Source organism: Dipodomys merriami, unplaced genomic scaffold (genome assembly GCF_024711535.1).
Source record: "Dipodomys merriami isolate MVZ:Mamm:240054 unplaced genomic scaffold, mDipMer1.0.p SCAF_1, whole genome shotgun sequence".
In the NCBI taxonomy this organism is placed as follows: domain Eukaryota; kingdom Metazoa; phylum Chordata; class Mammalia; order Rodentia; family Heteromyidae; genus Dipodomys; species Dipodomys merriami.
The window spans coordinates 68,077,678-68,093,597 of record NW_027202270.1 but is presented as its reverse complement, the minus strand read 5'-3'; the positions used below and the strand labels follow the sequence as shown (position 1 = coordinate 68,093,597).

At 35.2% G+C, this 15,920-nt stretch overlaps 1 protein-coding gene across 1 annotated transcript in view; it reads right to left on the bottom strand.

Moving 5' to 3' along the window:
* Zeb2 (zinc finger E-box binding homeobox 2) overlaps window positions 1–15,920 on the bottom strand; it is a 135,262-nt gene that overhangs the window by 5,760 nt on the left and 113,582 nt on the right. Inside the window, 5 exon segments of the mRNA XM_070023618.1 lie at window positions 5,668–5,848; window positions 7,536–9,505; window positions 10,614–10,722; window positions 13,297–13,511; window positions 14,253–14,441. Coding sequence (XP_069879719.1) covers window positions 5,668–5,848; window positions 7,536–9,505; window positions 10,614–10,722; window positions 13,297–13,511; window positions 14,253–14,441 — 2,664 coding nt within the window.

Sequence of the window (15,920 nt, the reverse complement as noted above, 5' to 3'; positions counted from 1 at the left end):
GTGTCTTTGCATGAAGTCTCTTGCCAAGAATTCTGTCAATGTGTCCAGACTCAGGCATAAGTGTGTCTGCTTATGTCTGAAAGATCCGCACACCCGGGTCTAATCCAAGGAGAGGTAGGAAGATGCACTTTCATCTCATAATTTGGCTTTCTAATGCTTGCTGGTGCAATGCTGTTAAGAAACTAGAAGAACTTAGAAAGCGGCTGGAGGAAGGCTTGGAATGGAAGCCTTGAATTGCTAACTGTCTCATTACAGGCTTTGGAAAATGTCCTATCGAACAAGACATTTTTAGTGATCTAGTACATATTGTCATCAGATAATTCTCCTTATGTTTTTTTTTTAAAGCAAGGGCTTGCATAAAAGTGATAAAGATGGCATCATCGCTGGCATTGACATTGACATCCTCTGCTTGTTACATCATGAGTTAGTTGCTTTGAAATGGGCTTTGGGTTTTCACCAGGAGAAAACTGCCAAGTTAGGTTAGGAGCAGAAAGAGAGGAAAGAAGACGTCAAGAATCAGTTATCAGTCAAAGGATTCTAAGAATAAAAAAATTCAGAAGGAAACCACCTGAAAACACAAACTAGAAAGATGCATGTCACGGAAGATGAACTAGTTCCAAATAGTGTTTTCCCTCTAGAGTTTTCTATGAGATGTCAGCCACTTGTTGAGTGTTAAAATACTCTTCATGCTAGAGAATGCTGTATTTCCTTTGGCATTCCAGGCAGTTTCTAACCAGTGTTTGGAACTTGAAACCAGTGCCAAGCTTAAACACATCTGGTTGATTCCAGGCCACAAATAGCACTGGAATGCCTTCAACACCTTCCATAGCTGCCATACTTAAAAGTTTATTTCCAAAATAGACCTGACAAAAAAAAATTATCAGCCTGATGCTCCAGAGTTAAAGTCATAAATGTGTCATGCAGAACCCAATGTATCATCATAACATTAATTCATGAAGCTCTAGGTGCTTCTGTTTCCTAATATAGACTTGCATTTTATTTCAGCAAATTCAATTAAAAACCACATTAGTATACTCAACTCCATTTTCCTTTGCTAAGTGTCAGGTTATAAGATTAGGAACCTATTCTACATATTTTAAGTATTCAGTTATGTGGTGATATATAAGCTCTATTAGTTATCAAATATCATTAGATTATTGAATGCCTCCGGGACATGTTGCTATTTAGAAAATGCTATAGAAAACTGTATGTTGTTTCATTAATCGTCTTTATTTTACTGGAAATACAAGGTTAGTAATGACTGATGTTGTGAAGTACAATATTAAAGTAGGAAGAAATTTACCTGTAGGAAAGAAATAAAAAAGATAGTTGTTGGTAACCACTAGTTGTACTAGTAATATAGAAAACTATCCTAACTTACTTCAAGGCACCTAATAGTCTGAAGTAAACAGGCTGAATTCAACTCCCACAAGAACCATTCAGTAACTTAAGTTGTTTTCAGTGAGGTAAACTGCATAACTGAAGGTTCCAATGGATTGCAGGGAGACTGGGAGATAGTGGGCTTTTTCCTTTGACATGACCACCATGGTTAGAAAATAATTTAACAGAAAGCAGAAATGATTTGGGGGAAAAGAGAAGAGGTTTTCTTTTTCTTCTTCTTTCTCTCTTTTTTTCCTTTCAAGGAAGCTTCAAGTTGCTATGTTAGGAGTTTGCTCTGTCTTGGGAGCACTTGTACTTTCAAAGAAATGCTGCTACTTGGAAGGATAAGACATATGTAGCAGTCATAATTCATCCATTTGGGCAGGTGAGTAGTGTTCAAAAAGGGAGGTGAACTCTGGAGTACGATTGCCTAGGTTCAAAAACCATCTTTTAGAAGTTGTTGTTTGTGTGCAGTCTCAAGCATGTTAACTGCCCTGAGGATCAGGGTCCTTGCAGATAAAGAAAGATCACTTGGGGACCTAATTTGTGGACTGGCCGAGAGGAGTAAAGGAGAGAGTATAGATAAAGTATTTAGTACAAGGGTTTCATAGTAAGCACTCAATTGATTGATGTTAATTCATTTTATTAATATTCAATAAGACATGTTCTATCATTCCCCAAGTTCTAGAGCAAGATGTGTGCATCAGGAGCTGAGTATATGCAAGAAAACCAATGTGAATAGAGAGAGGATGATTTATATGGGAAGTTTTTCTTGGTGCTTTAGTTGCTACAGTGTACATGTAGAATTATCCTGCAACATGTTTTTAGATAATAATGTTTATCTACTCAGGAGTACAGAAGGTCAACTGGTTAGGTCCCTTCACAGAGTGAATATGGGAGTAATTCTGAATGAACATTACAGTTGATCTGCCTCTCTCCTTTCCAAAGCAACAAAACACAGAGTTGTGATCATGACAGTGGACAAGCATTCTCCTATACAGGTTTCAAGACCACTTAGAAATGTTTGAGAAATGCTCACTAAGCCCATCACTTCCATGGTTACAATAAATTTGCAATCATTTCACTCAGTAATAAACAATGTGTTTATAACAGCATTAATTCTGCCATATAAACTACCAGCATGAAGGACTAAAATGTTCAGCTATGATGCCATCCACAAGATAGAATTTAGGAAAGAGTAAGAGTTCTGACATATACCTTGTTCTAAATATTCTACAACAGACATTTCACTAGTATTTAGTAAATTCAATTTAAATGGGAGATGACTTAGACATTAATCTCTTTTTAACCTTTTTGATGGGTTTAACCTGATTTAAATCAAGGTATACTAGAATTAAATTTCCACATGAGCAAGATTCAGAAAATCATCCAAATTGAATCAATCAAAACTTTTTAGGGCCCATTTTTCTTAAATATCTAGGTTCATGATTCATCTGACAGCTAGATGATAACTGAAGTTAATAATAAATGAGAGGTTTGTGGTTTGAAAAATTATCATATAACTGAGAAACAAAATTGACCAGTAATTTATTCAAAAGTTAGACTTTATTCAAAAGTAGAAATATTTTTATGACTTTTCTAAATGAGGTGGTTTAATGTCTACCATAATGACTCAACAGAGAAAGAACTCAATAAATGTCAGATTTAAATTTCAAATTTTAGTGGTATAAGATGATCTCTTGACAGTGTCTAACAGTAGTTTTGATTCTTAAAAAAATTTCACAGTGCTTGTTTGTGACAATCCATTTGAAGTTAACATTTACATCATGTTTCCTTCCTCTTTCTCTGTCAAGGGTTTCAAGAAAAGCAATAAGCTATTGATAAGAAAAAGTAAGCACTATGATTTTGGTACCTGCTCAGGAAATTAAAATAGTTTGAGGCAGGATCACAGAAATGAGTAGCTCACAGTTTCCTTCTTAATTGAAACAATTCTATATGTTTCATGGCAGGTAAACATAACAAACATACTTTATCAATGTTTATAATAAACATATAATAATTAAATGACAATTCAACTTCATTTTCCAGCCTTAGAATCAATCAATCTAAGACAGTTCTCTTTTATAATATTTATATTACTTCATTCTGAAAATACAAATAAAAAGCTTCTGGGGCCCAATTAGGATAGAAAAAATTGACTAAATTTCTACACACACCACCATGATAGAAATTCATGAAGAACTTCATTTGGATGGAACCTAATACACTGACAACAATAATGTCATGAGATGTTTGGTCAAGAGACCAAAAAGTTAACACACTGGAAACTTGACAAGCTGGGATGCCAACCAGAGAATGATTAATCACAAATTCAGAGAAACCATTGGATGTCTAGCATCCTGTTGGTAGGCAATGTTTCTAGGCAGTAGTTCCCACATCTTAAAAGATCAGAACATTAAACTTTCTAAAACAGAGTGTATTTTTAAAATTAATTCTGCATTTTTGTGATTGTCAACTTTTGGGTCTCTCAACTATCTGTATACCTATGTAGTTGATGGACTATCTAATTTATAGGAAATAAATATATTGACTGGTTGTCAATATGCATGATAGCCCTCACTAAGATAAAAGTTTTACACTCACCATGTAGTAAATGATAGAGTTTGCATATGGTCATATATAAGACCAATCAGAGAGGGAAAGATGCCTTCAGTGATGTGCCTATTGTAGCTGAATAATGAAATACAAAATATATTTGAGGTTGATTAAAATAAAAGTAAATTTAGATATGAAAATATCTTTACTTTGTAAATATTTAAGTAAGACTTGGTACTAAAGAGATATCTATAATAAAAGACAAATAAATGTAGGAAAATTTTGACGTTTAAAATATACCATGCAAGTATAAAATCCTTCTAGATTTGTATTCAATTTAGGTTACTTTTAATATATAATTAATTGAACTTTTGAAATAATAACAATGAATACCAGATGGTTGGAAAAAAAAGAAAACTGAATTGGTTGGCATAACGGCACAGTTATTTATGAACTTTGTGCTCTTTGCAAACACCTTCATATTTTGGTGGTAACAGAACTCTCCCACCTTTTCCCAACTTTCAGCCTCATTCTGTTCACTTGCGCTATCTCCAGAATACATCCAGTGAGGAATACGGGAAGATGATGAGTATTCATACTCCCAAGGATAGTTTGCAATCACCAAAAAAAAGGTCATTATATCTGCAAGTAGTCAAAATATAACCAATGTATTCTATTTCCTTTTCTTTCTGGCTCATCATCACTTTTTTCAACAAAGCATTAATGTCAATTTTTTCCTTATTATTTAAATGTTTGGTGCTAGACTCCCTGGTTTATGAGAGCTTTCTTATATTTCTCCTCTTTGCTTATACATTTCTAATATTTCATATCTTCTACTCTGTCTTTGCTTATCCAGGGCCAGTAAATTATGCCAAAATTTTGATGGAGAAGAGCTAGAAAGGCATTTAGTGACAGGAAAAGGCTGAGTCGCTTTGTTATTTGGGGGAATAAGAGGAACAAGGAGGTAAGAAACATAAATAAAGCTTATCAGAATAGCAGAGTAGTTCATGGATGATGGGAAGTAACAGTTTTATATTAGGGCACTACAACTTTCTTGTTAAAAATTAACCCATCATCTCTTCATTTATAAGAAGAACAAGGCTTTTAGCTTGTCAACTCTTTGTAATTGTTGCTGACAAGTAATGCACACATTTAAAATAATTAAATTTAGAAAGTTTTACTCCAGTCTTCCAGATATAGGTAAAGTCAATAGCTAATCTGATCTATTACTTTTCTTTTCTGAAACTAACACTTTTACTTGATTCAAAATGTGGGCAGTATATAAAAACACACACACAAATGAAAAACTCTCAAACCATTGTTTCCTTGATGTTTGGATGATAAAATAAGCTACCATTGTTCAGATAAATTATTAGATTTTTACATGGTTAGATTCAGTGTAGCTTAAGAAGTTGAATGTTCTTTCAAGAACTAGCTTATTTCTTACCCTTTTATACTCTGGTCACTGAAATATTTCTTTGATATGATTTATACATTTGTTTTGCAGATTAATTCAGGGGATATGAAGACAAGCACATTCATAAACACATGAATGATCCAGTAAACAAGCAACAAAAAAAGTCCTACTGAGCTATGCAGAAAGCATTATTTCTTCCTTGTTGAAGGTATCAGCATATGCTACATCTTATGTTGCACAAGTGTACTCATTAAATATTATGAAATGTACAGCAGGCTGGGAAGCTCTAACTAGCTAGTCAAAGTCACTCATACCTGTGTGTTCGTATTTATGTCGCAGAAGGGAACTGCTTTTCTGGAATGTCTTGTCACATAAGTCACATGCATACATGCCACTCTCTGTCTTCTTGATCTTCTTTCGAGACAGACAGGAATCGGAGTCTGTCATGTCATCTAGGCCTGACATGTAGTCTTGTGCTCCATCAAGCAATTCTCCCTGTGATATAACCATACAGTTCAACACAGTCTCTTCTCTTTGTGCTTCTAACACAAAACTTTACATAGATTGACATTTGAAGAACCTTCAAAGTGTTTCCTATTAATCAATCTAGTTAATTTTTTTAAACCTTAACAATACACAAGTTCTCACATTTTAACAAAAATTTAAACCATCTGTGCCCTAGATAGTAAAGCTTGCTGTTGTTTTTTTCAGAACAGAAAATAGCCAATTCTCAAAGTGGGAAAATAGTATTTTTAAAACTTTTTTTTCCAGGAAAATCCATGTATATCATTAAGCATCAGAATTCGTACATTTTTCTACTGTGCTTTATTTTAGAAAGGATCTGTAAATGTAGAAACCCCATTTTAATTGAATTTTATATTTAGCTACAAAATATTATTATTATGCAATCTATTTAAATGTATGTCTACCAACTAAAAGCCTCAAGCTATATTTTTATATTTAATTTTCTAATTTGAAATAGGGATATTAATAATACTTTTTTATCAATGCTCTATCTATGTTAAAACAGCCTTCAGCATTGAGCAATAATGAATGTGGATCAGTAAATTATTAAATTTCTTGATATTTATTTTGTCTTGATCCAAAAGAGTACAAACTTGCATGATAACATATATTTCCACTTGCTAACCCACAGTTCGTTTTTTTTTAGACTACGTTTGCACTAATTAATATTAGAGAAGATTAAATAGGCTTAAATACATTTACAAAGAGGGCAGATGTACTGTAAATTGGATACTGGAACAGCTGTTACAGAGGTGCCTTGCTATTTCTGCTCCTATTTGCAAACAAAGATTATTCTGCATAATGCTAAAAAAATACCTGCTTTTGCATTCAAAAGGCCATAAATTATTCACTAGTTTTGAAAATTAGGTAAGAAACCATGTGGAACATACACAATATTTTGAAAATACTCTGCAAAAGAAACATTCTCCATAAGATAAAATACATATCATATACATTTATATGTATATACAGTGTGTATATGTATGTGTGCATATATTTGTAATTACTTACAAGTTATATATGCAATTATAATTTATATATGTAATTACTTATAAAGTTGAATTTTTAAGGCATATGACTGTTATAGTCTAGCGCCTCAAGACCAAAATAAGTCATACCAACTACTAATATTGATGTTTAATCTTAAAAGCACATGGATTAATCTAAATAAAACTAAAAAAGAAATACAAATATCTCCTTTATTGTTTCTGTTTAGATGGAGTCTTTCTATGTTGGCTTTCTCGTCTGGCTTTGAATTAGTAATCCCCTACCTTATCCTCTCAAGTAGCTTCTTTATCTTTTTTAAGAAAGAAAATGTACCTAAAGTGACCCGTTGTTTCATTTATATGCTTTTTTAGGCCATTCACAGTTTCATGTTTGTATTAAAAACAAAACAACAATAGCAAACCACCAAAGAACATGTCTTTTATTTCTGTATTTACTAAGATTTGTTTTTTCCTTCCTGAACATAATCTATATCAGTGTGTGTGTGTGTGTGTGTGTGTGTGTGTGTGTGTGTGTGTGTGTTACACTAAGAACTGAACCCAAGGCCTAACACATGCTAGGCAAGTGCAAGTGCTCTATCGCTGAAGTATATCCCCATCTAACTATGTAATTTTTATCACCTTTCTTTAGCACACAGAGACATGTTTGTTACCTGAAATCCTTGTTTTCGCTGGTACTTTCTCCTTTGCTGCATGTCAGCGAAGGTAGCTGCTCCAGTTGGGTAGGTATAGGCCATATGTGGTAGGAAGCTCATTTGATCCAGTCCTGGGTATGGTCGTAGTCCAGGAATACTGGTCTGAACTGGTGGCATAAAAGTGGCAGGGGGAAATGCGCTTTGTGGTGGAAGAGCTGTATATAAAGGTTTAGCACTAAATGGGTTCATCCCGAACACTGGGTTAGTGCTTTTGTTGTCCATATTATTTGAATTTGAAAACTCCTTCTTGATAAAAGTCAAGTTCAGAGGTTCATCTGAATTTTCAGATGATGAAGAAACACTGTTATGGTCTAAATTTATGCTACTAGCTTTTGTTTTGTTCTTCGTGGCTATAATACTTTTGGGTTCTTTCATTTGTTTTGGTAATGACAAGTCCAAAGGCTCAGCCTGGAGCTCCTCAGAAGAGAAGCTGTTTGGAGTGTATGAACTACTGTGGGAGTTTTTAGAAGATGTGGAGGAAAGATTTAAAGGAGAAGGAGTATTACTCCTTGAGTGGTCCAATTTTTCAACTGGCTTAATATTGGTAAAGTGGGAAGGTTTTGTTAGCCTGAGAGGAGGATCACAATTTGTAACACTGTTGTGGAGTTCCGCGATGGATGGCGATGTTATGGAGTCCATAGGTTTTACAGGAGACCTGGGTAATAAAGAGTCTTTTGTGGGAGGGTTACTGTTGGGAACTAACGGCTTGGAGTTCCTTTCCAGTGATGGTGACCTGGAATTTGAATACTGGTAGACTTTTCGTTGCTCAAACCATTCCTTCACAAATTCCTGAGGAAGACCAACAGCAATGGAAATTTTCAGCAGTTCATCAGAGTTGGGTTCCATGTTCATAGCATAGTATGCTTTGAGTACAGACATGTGGTCCTTGTATGGGTTGATAGGGCTTGTCAGTCCTTTCTCAGAAAGTACAGATGACAAGAGGAGGGCTTTATTATCAACAAAAACTCCAGCTTTGTTGGGGACTATGTTTTCGTGAGGTTGCAGGACTGCCTTGATTTCTTCATTCATCTTACAAAGGTAACGTTCATGCTGATGCAAAGGAATGGGGCCAGGAAAACTTTCTTTACAGAACTGGCATGAAAATGGAGTGGCTATGTTGTGGTTCTCAATCATTTTATCATCAGTAACCAAATCTATCAAAGTACGTAGCTTCTCTTTCTTTATGTTACTGATCTGTCTCCTCGAGTCAGTAGTCAAGCTCTGGAGGCAAGCTTTGGCTTCATTGACTTTTTCTAAGGTATAGTCAATAATACTTTTAGTGGCACCATTATGACTTACTACTGGAAGACCAACAGGTGGTAGATTAGGAGAAGTGACTCCTTGTTCTTCAGGTTGAGAACATGGATCCTTCATGTGATAACCTTTCAACTTTGAAATCTCTTCAGCCTTGCAGTCCATCTTTTGCCTGGAAACCGTATTGTCCACAATCTGTAGAACCTTTTGTACCTCACTTAAATTACTATTCATTGTGGGAAATCCAAGTAAAGGGGCTTCCATACCTACACCTAAGTGCTGCATTGGACTCTGAGCTGATGGATGAACTCCTAAAGGGCTGGTGGCTCCAAGCCCACCATTCATAAAGGGACTAGTACCACTAAACCCATGTGTGGCCATAAGGACTTTATAGTCATTGAAGTCTAGTGGTTCTGTTTTAATTTTAAGTAAGCCTGTTTGTTCAGACATACTAAGTGGTTTTCCATTCTCCAACTTGTTTCTTAACTGAGTAATGGCTGAATTAGTAGGAGAAGAAGACACAGAATTAGGGGAAGAACCCGTCTTGATATTATTTCTCATTCGGCCATTTACTGAGATCAAACCAATACATTTCTTGCTGCTGATGTGTGAACTGTAGGAACCAGAATGGGAGAAACGTTTCTTGCAGTTTGGGCACTCATAAGGTTTTTCACCTGAAATGATAATTAAAATTAACATTACATTTCTTTTTCTTTCTTTTTTTTTCCTGTCAGTCATGGGTCCTGAATTCTGGGCCTGGGCACTGTCCCTCTTCAGCTGAAGGTTAGTCCTTTACCACTAGAGCCACAGCGCCACTTCCAACTTTTTCTGTTTATGTGGGGCTGAGGAATTGAACCCAGGGCCTCATGCATGCAAGGCAAGCACTCTACCACTGAGCCACCTTCCCAGCTCTTACATTTCTTTTATCAGGTAGTAATTGCCATTGTCTGCCAAGACAAGAATCTGAGGACACCAAATGAAAAGAATCCAATGGGAAGATCTCTACATTGTAGGTGCTTAAATCAGAATTATGTGATCATAACTGTTTCTGAGCTTTATCTACCCTGGGAGGACATAATTCAAGATGTTAGCAGTGGAGGGTGAAGGCTATCTAGGCCTTTTTCAGCTAAGATCCCAAATCTTGTCATGCTATCAGCAGCCTCTTATTTAAACAGAGTGTCAGATTAATGTGTGGTCAATAGCACAATAAAGATGTCACAGTATTTAAAGGAAAGTATAGCCATGGCTTTAATCAACTCTGTGGAGATTCCATTGATTCTACCAATTCAGCTAGTTCTTTGAATAGCATCCAATTTGGTAATAAAATGCTTGGCAGAGCTCTCAGCCTTATTATAGAGAAGGAATCTCAGTGGTAGGATACTGTACCATGATACACAGCTCTCAGGGATCAAGAAAGATCTATCACATATAATCTCTTAACTAAAATTACTCTACTTTTTCTATCACAGTTAGGTATCAAAAATGAGTTACCATCAGAAATTACCATGCAAACTTTTTTAGATCAAAAATATTTCAATACTCTAGATTTGTTAATAAATCACAGCCTTTGTAATGTTTAAGAAGAGTAAACATCCCTCTTTTTCTTATAAGACAGTGCTTTTGGAAGTATAATTCTGAAGAAGACACACAGTCTCTATGAAATGAATGAGTGCTTCCAAAATGCCTGCAAACAGGACTGTGTGCATTTTAAACAATCTTTAGAAACTTCTGTAATTACACAAAATGCAAACACGAGCGCCTGCACCCCTTTCTGTTACTCACCACTGTGAATTCGCAGGTGTTCTTTCAGATGGTGTTTATACTTGAAGGCTTTGCCACACTCTGTGCATTTGAACTTGCGATTACCTGCTCCTTGTGTTAGCATTTGGTGCTATGAAAGGAGAAAGACTGACATTAGTTCTATGCAAATGGAACAAAGAAAGTTTGTTACAAATACTTTAAAAGGATTCTATTTTTTTTTTAGAGAGGCCAAAGGTTTGAGCACATGCTTATTTATCTATCCAGTCTTTCAGAGTAGCAATAAAAGTGATAATGTTGGTAATAAAATTGGAACAAATAAAAACAAAAGTGCTTTCACATGTGCATCTAACAATTGCTTTACAATTATTCCTGTTGTCTCTTTTCCCAAATGTTTCGGTGACCCTTGAGATGAGAAAGCCTAATTGTAAAGATGTTTGTGGTTCTTTGTGTCTAATGAGGGATCTAAAATCTAAAGATTCCCTAATAGAATGTAACTGTTCCACGAAGAAAAAAATAGTTGCCTGGAAATTTCTTCTACTAAGATAAAAGTGTGATAAAAGTGTATATTACACTAGAGCACATTGAAATACAAAAAAATGAAAAAAAATCCTCCTCAAGTCAAAAACACACAAAAAAGCACTTGACTGTAAATATTTCATTGCGTGGTACTCATGTGTAAATATTCTGTTCATTGTGCTAGTGGCACATGTAAACTCTGTTTTCCTGAGGAGGTGAATATCAGATTTGACTCATTATCAAATGTAAGAGACAGTATCTTGGGCTATAGCTGCTTAAGCAGTTTTATCATGGGCCAGTAGGAGAGACTTCAACGACTTTTTATTTTCCTTTTTAGAGTGTGCAAGGAAGTAGGGACCAAAAGGGAAAAAAAAAGTTTGCTGAAAAGACAAGTTAAAAGCAGCAAAGATATAATCAAACACAGCTGACCTTTTTTGAACAAGGGTTAAAAAAAAAGGCAGTGTGACTTCGAATTCTGGAAAAAAAAATAGTCCTCCACTCTGGATGCTCAAGGTAGGAGGTCAGTCTTTTTCAAGCAGCAATGACACAAAAGCCTTTTGCAAAAAGACAGCACAGAAACGGTATGACAACTGCTAGGGTGTGCTGAATCTTCCCACATTCCTAGTGAGACAGATGGTGTTACATGGGACACAGGGAGGTTTGTTCAAACAGCAGCAACCTTCAAAGATCAAGCGGAGCCCAGCCCGCGGAGCGCCATTGAGGGACCAGTGCTCATATGTTGCTGAGTTGCATAAACAAACAGCAACAGCTGCTTTGTCTCCCCCCACAGCCCTCAGAGGACTACTATAAACTTTAGTTGTGCCACTGTTAATATGATACAATCATTTTAATTTACTAATTGTAAATGCCATGAGCAAATGAGGGGACTTTTCAACACCAAAGCTACCATTCATAATGCGCCAACACAATCACACTTCTGCATGTGAAATTTAAAGCAGTTATGCTAGATAAAAATCTAGCCTTCCTTTTTTTTTCCTTAGAGTTTTTGTGGATAGAAACATGGGGAAATAAACTGTTACATAAGTCTAACTGTACAAATATGTTTTTATAACTGATCTTTATAAGAGATTCAGGTGATAAATGCAATCAGAAATAAGTAGCATGATCTATAAGAGATACTTTCCTTAAAATTGTGAAAAGTCAATTGATGGAATTTTTACTAGTAATATGGTCCTGATTTTTTACTATTTGATTGTGTTTGCTTATTGTTTTTCATATTCAAAGCTAATAAATCCTACAAAGAAAATATCAGATTTTAAACACAATATCATGTTTGATCATTTTGAAAACAGAGTATTAAGGATTATATAAGACAATTTCAGATCTGTAGAGTCAGTTATTGTGACTTATGACAGACTATTTCTGTTACCATCTGAACACATCACAATATCAATTTGCAGATTCAATTCTCCCAGGAGGATGGAAAAAGCAGTCTGTTTTTTTTTTTAAGGGATTCTGTGAACCAATCTTATTCAATTATTTTAAGGATTTTAAGAGGCTATATTTACCTGTTTAATTCAGTGTTTTTATTTTTAAGACCAGTAAGTCAAAGAGGTATTTTTAACATTTAGCTACAAATATGTATATCAGAAAGGGATTATTAGAGCATTTTAGTATTAATACAATTCATTATGCACATATACATATTCACCTTATATGCCTTTTAATCTCCCTTAAAATAATTAAATTTATAAACTAGTGGCAGCTTATAAAAATACGCTAAATAATGGAATGTGTTATACAACCAACGAAAGAGATACACACTTTTTTTTTTTACTATGACTTAGTCTATATGAAAAAAAGTTCTATGCAAAAGTAGGTGAAAAATGGAATTAAAATTGCTGAGATGTTTAATAATGTATAATTAAAATGCTACAATTTCATTCACTTTTTGTGGAACATAAAAATGAAACTAAAGTCAAGTTAAAGTGCAAATAAAATTTCTAAATTAGAAATTAACACACTCATTCGATCGTGAACATAAGACTATTAAATCATATTAGAAGAGACCATCAAAAAATCATTTAGACCTCAATTAAAGCTATTACCATTAAAAGATCTGCATCTTCAAAATGCCATGAAAAATTAATAATGATTGCCAATCAAAGCAATATCGTTTCTCTAAGGGGTTATTATAGAAAGAAATCACTTAAAACCAACCCCCCACCTGATCTGTCCCTGGCTTGTGCGTCACCATATGCCGCTCGAGCTGGGTGCGGTAGGCAAACGTGTAGCTACAAAGAGGGCAGGAAAAGTTCTCCTCATTCTTCTCATGGCGGTACTTGATGTGCTCCTTCAGTGATGTCAAGCGCTTGTAGCCCCGGTCGCAGTAGGGGCAGGTCAGCAGTTGGGCAAAAGCATCTGGAGTTCCAGGTGGCAGGTCTGTAGCCCAGAGACGAGAAAGAGAGAAGCGGGCCAAAAGGTCAGTAAATCAATGGCAGCTAATGGGCTGACTGCCCGGGATGGTATGACAGGAATCATTGAAATCTGCTCCACCAGAGTGCCATCATTGCACCCGCCTTCCTCGCACACCAGTCCCTTTGCACACCCAGGACAGACTTGTAGGAATCAGCTCACACAGCGCTGGAAATTTAATTAATTACTTGAGCTTTCTTATTTTGGAAGGTGTGTGTGGGTTTGGGGGTGGGGGCCAGGGAAGGATTTAAACAGCTGATAAATGAGAAAATTCTCTTTAGATGACTGACACTTCCTCTGAATCTTCGAGTCCATCTATGTTCCTGGGGGAACTCACAGAGAGAAGCTTTTCAGGTGTCAATAGAGAAAAACAAAAGGTGAGGGTCAGTGTCCCGAAACTTTGGTTTTTTATTTTCCTCAAAAGTAAAATATTTCAGAAAGATCAGAATAAATTTTGATATTTTTATCTCTTAGAAATGGGATCTAATTGTTCTCGTTCTTTATTGGATGTACAAATGACACAAATTTGCTGACAAAATTTTTTTTTCACAATACCCTAAAATTACAGTTCTAATCTTTGCTCATGAAATTCCATGCCTCTGCAGCTGTTCTTCAAATTTTAAGGTAAACACCCAGGCATGTAGTGCATTTGTAATTGTAACAGCTGCAGAGGTCAATGTAGTGGCTAAAAATGAATTACAGCCTCACCATTTTCTTCTTGCCCATTGGCCTCTGGCGTGCCAAGACGAGACAGCTCCTCAGGGGCTTCTGGGTAAATAATGGCTGTGTCACTGCGCTGAAGGTACTCTTCGATGCTGACTGCATGGCCATCGCGTTCCTCCAGTTTTCTTTTGGCAAAATATTCCTCAAAGTCTGATGCGCAATTTGCATTCTTCACTGAAATCACAAAAGAAAAAGAAAGGTCTTTCCAGGGCCTTCTTTGGAGCCCCAGCCTCTACACATGACTGTTTGGTTAACAAAGGCTGGCTTACTCTTAAGACTACAAATAACTTGGTTAGTTTGTAAAAAGCAGAGAAGATTCCAATCTCACAATATAAGCAGAAAGAAGAAACTTTGCTTGAAGTCAAATTGGCACTTTTTTCCCTCCTTAGAATCACAGATGAAAGAAAATTTAAAATGCTTTTGGTTAAAAAATTCATTTTTTAAAAAAAGTATAGCTATATTCTAAATCCCATACACATAGGAGAAGTTACTTTAATAGTTTATATAAGCTTCTTTTTTCTTTTAAGAAAAGTATACTTAAATTTTTACTGTCCACTTAATATCCTTAACCTTAGATCCATCTGGTTGCTAAATGTAAGCTTTTAACCCACATCTGTCTGAATGGTTAGGTCTATACAGTCTGTGACAGATGTGGAAGGTAAAAGGACAAGTATTCATAGAGATAATAATATGATTTGGTTTGGGGAGTTGCAGGGGAAGTGTGAGAAAAATGAGGGAGGGGGTAACAAGTTTGACAAAAAATATATTTACTACCTTACTTGTGTAACTGTAACCTCTATGCACATCACCTTGATGATAAAATTCAAATTTAAATAAAAAATTAGGAATATGAAAGTTTATTTTATTTTTTCTTATAATTTCAGTCTTTAGTTCTGCATTTTAAGGTTGCTGAAAACAAAATAGAGCTCACAGCTGATAGAAATAAAACTAAAAGTGACAGAGGGTGTTAAGAAACTGTCAGTGTTGCTGTGTGATTTTGGTATGATTTTAACGTTTAAATTACAAATTTATTCCCATAAAATGCACAATAGTTGTAAATCAGTTTTAGCAACTTGTGTCATCAGACATTGCGTACTTGAAAATTCTAGATGTGTTTCTGATGTTAACTGTGGTTTAACTATTCCAAATAAACATTTTTTTTTGAATGAAACAGAACTGAGAGAGTAACTGTTAAGATTATTCTCTATTATAACAGGATTTTTAAAAAGTGCTTTGCTATTCCATACAGGTAAAATCCTATCATGATTTTTAAAGTTACTTTTGGTTCCACTGGATTTTTCATCTTATTCTCTATTCCATAGTGCTACAATATTTTCCATATTAATTTTCTTTGGAAAATTATAGCAGGGTGATATTTGAGCAAGTGAGTCTGTTTTCTTTTCTTCTTTTTTTGTTCTTTGCCTATATGATTGCAAGCTGCTGTGTTTTAGATGAAAAGACTAGGAATGAAACCTCGCACTAAGTCAACATGTATTTATTGAATATCTATGTATGTATGTGACAGGCATCATGTTTAGCTCATCTTTCAGGAAATCATAAGATAGATGATATCAATTGATACTATCTCAAAAATCAATACGTCATTAGATATTTAAATAGGTACGATACAGAAAGTTGTATGGTCATGGGAGA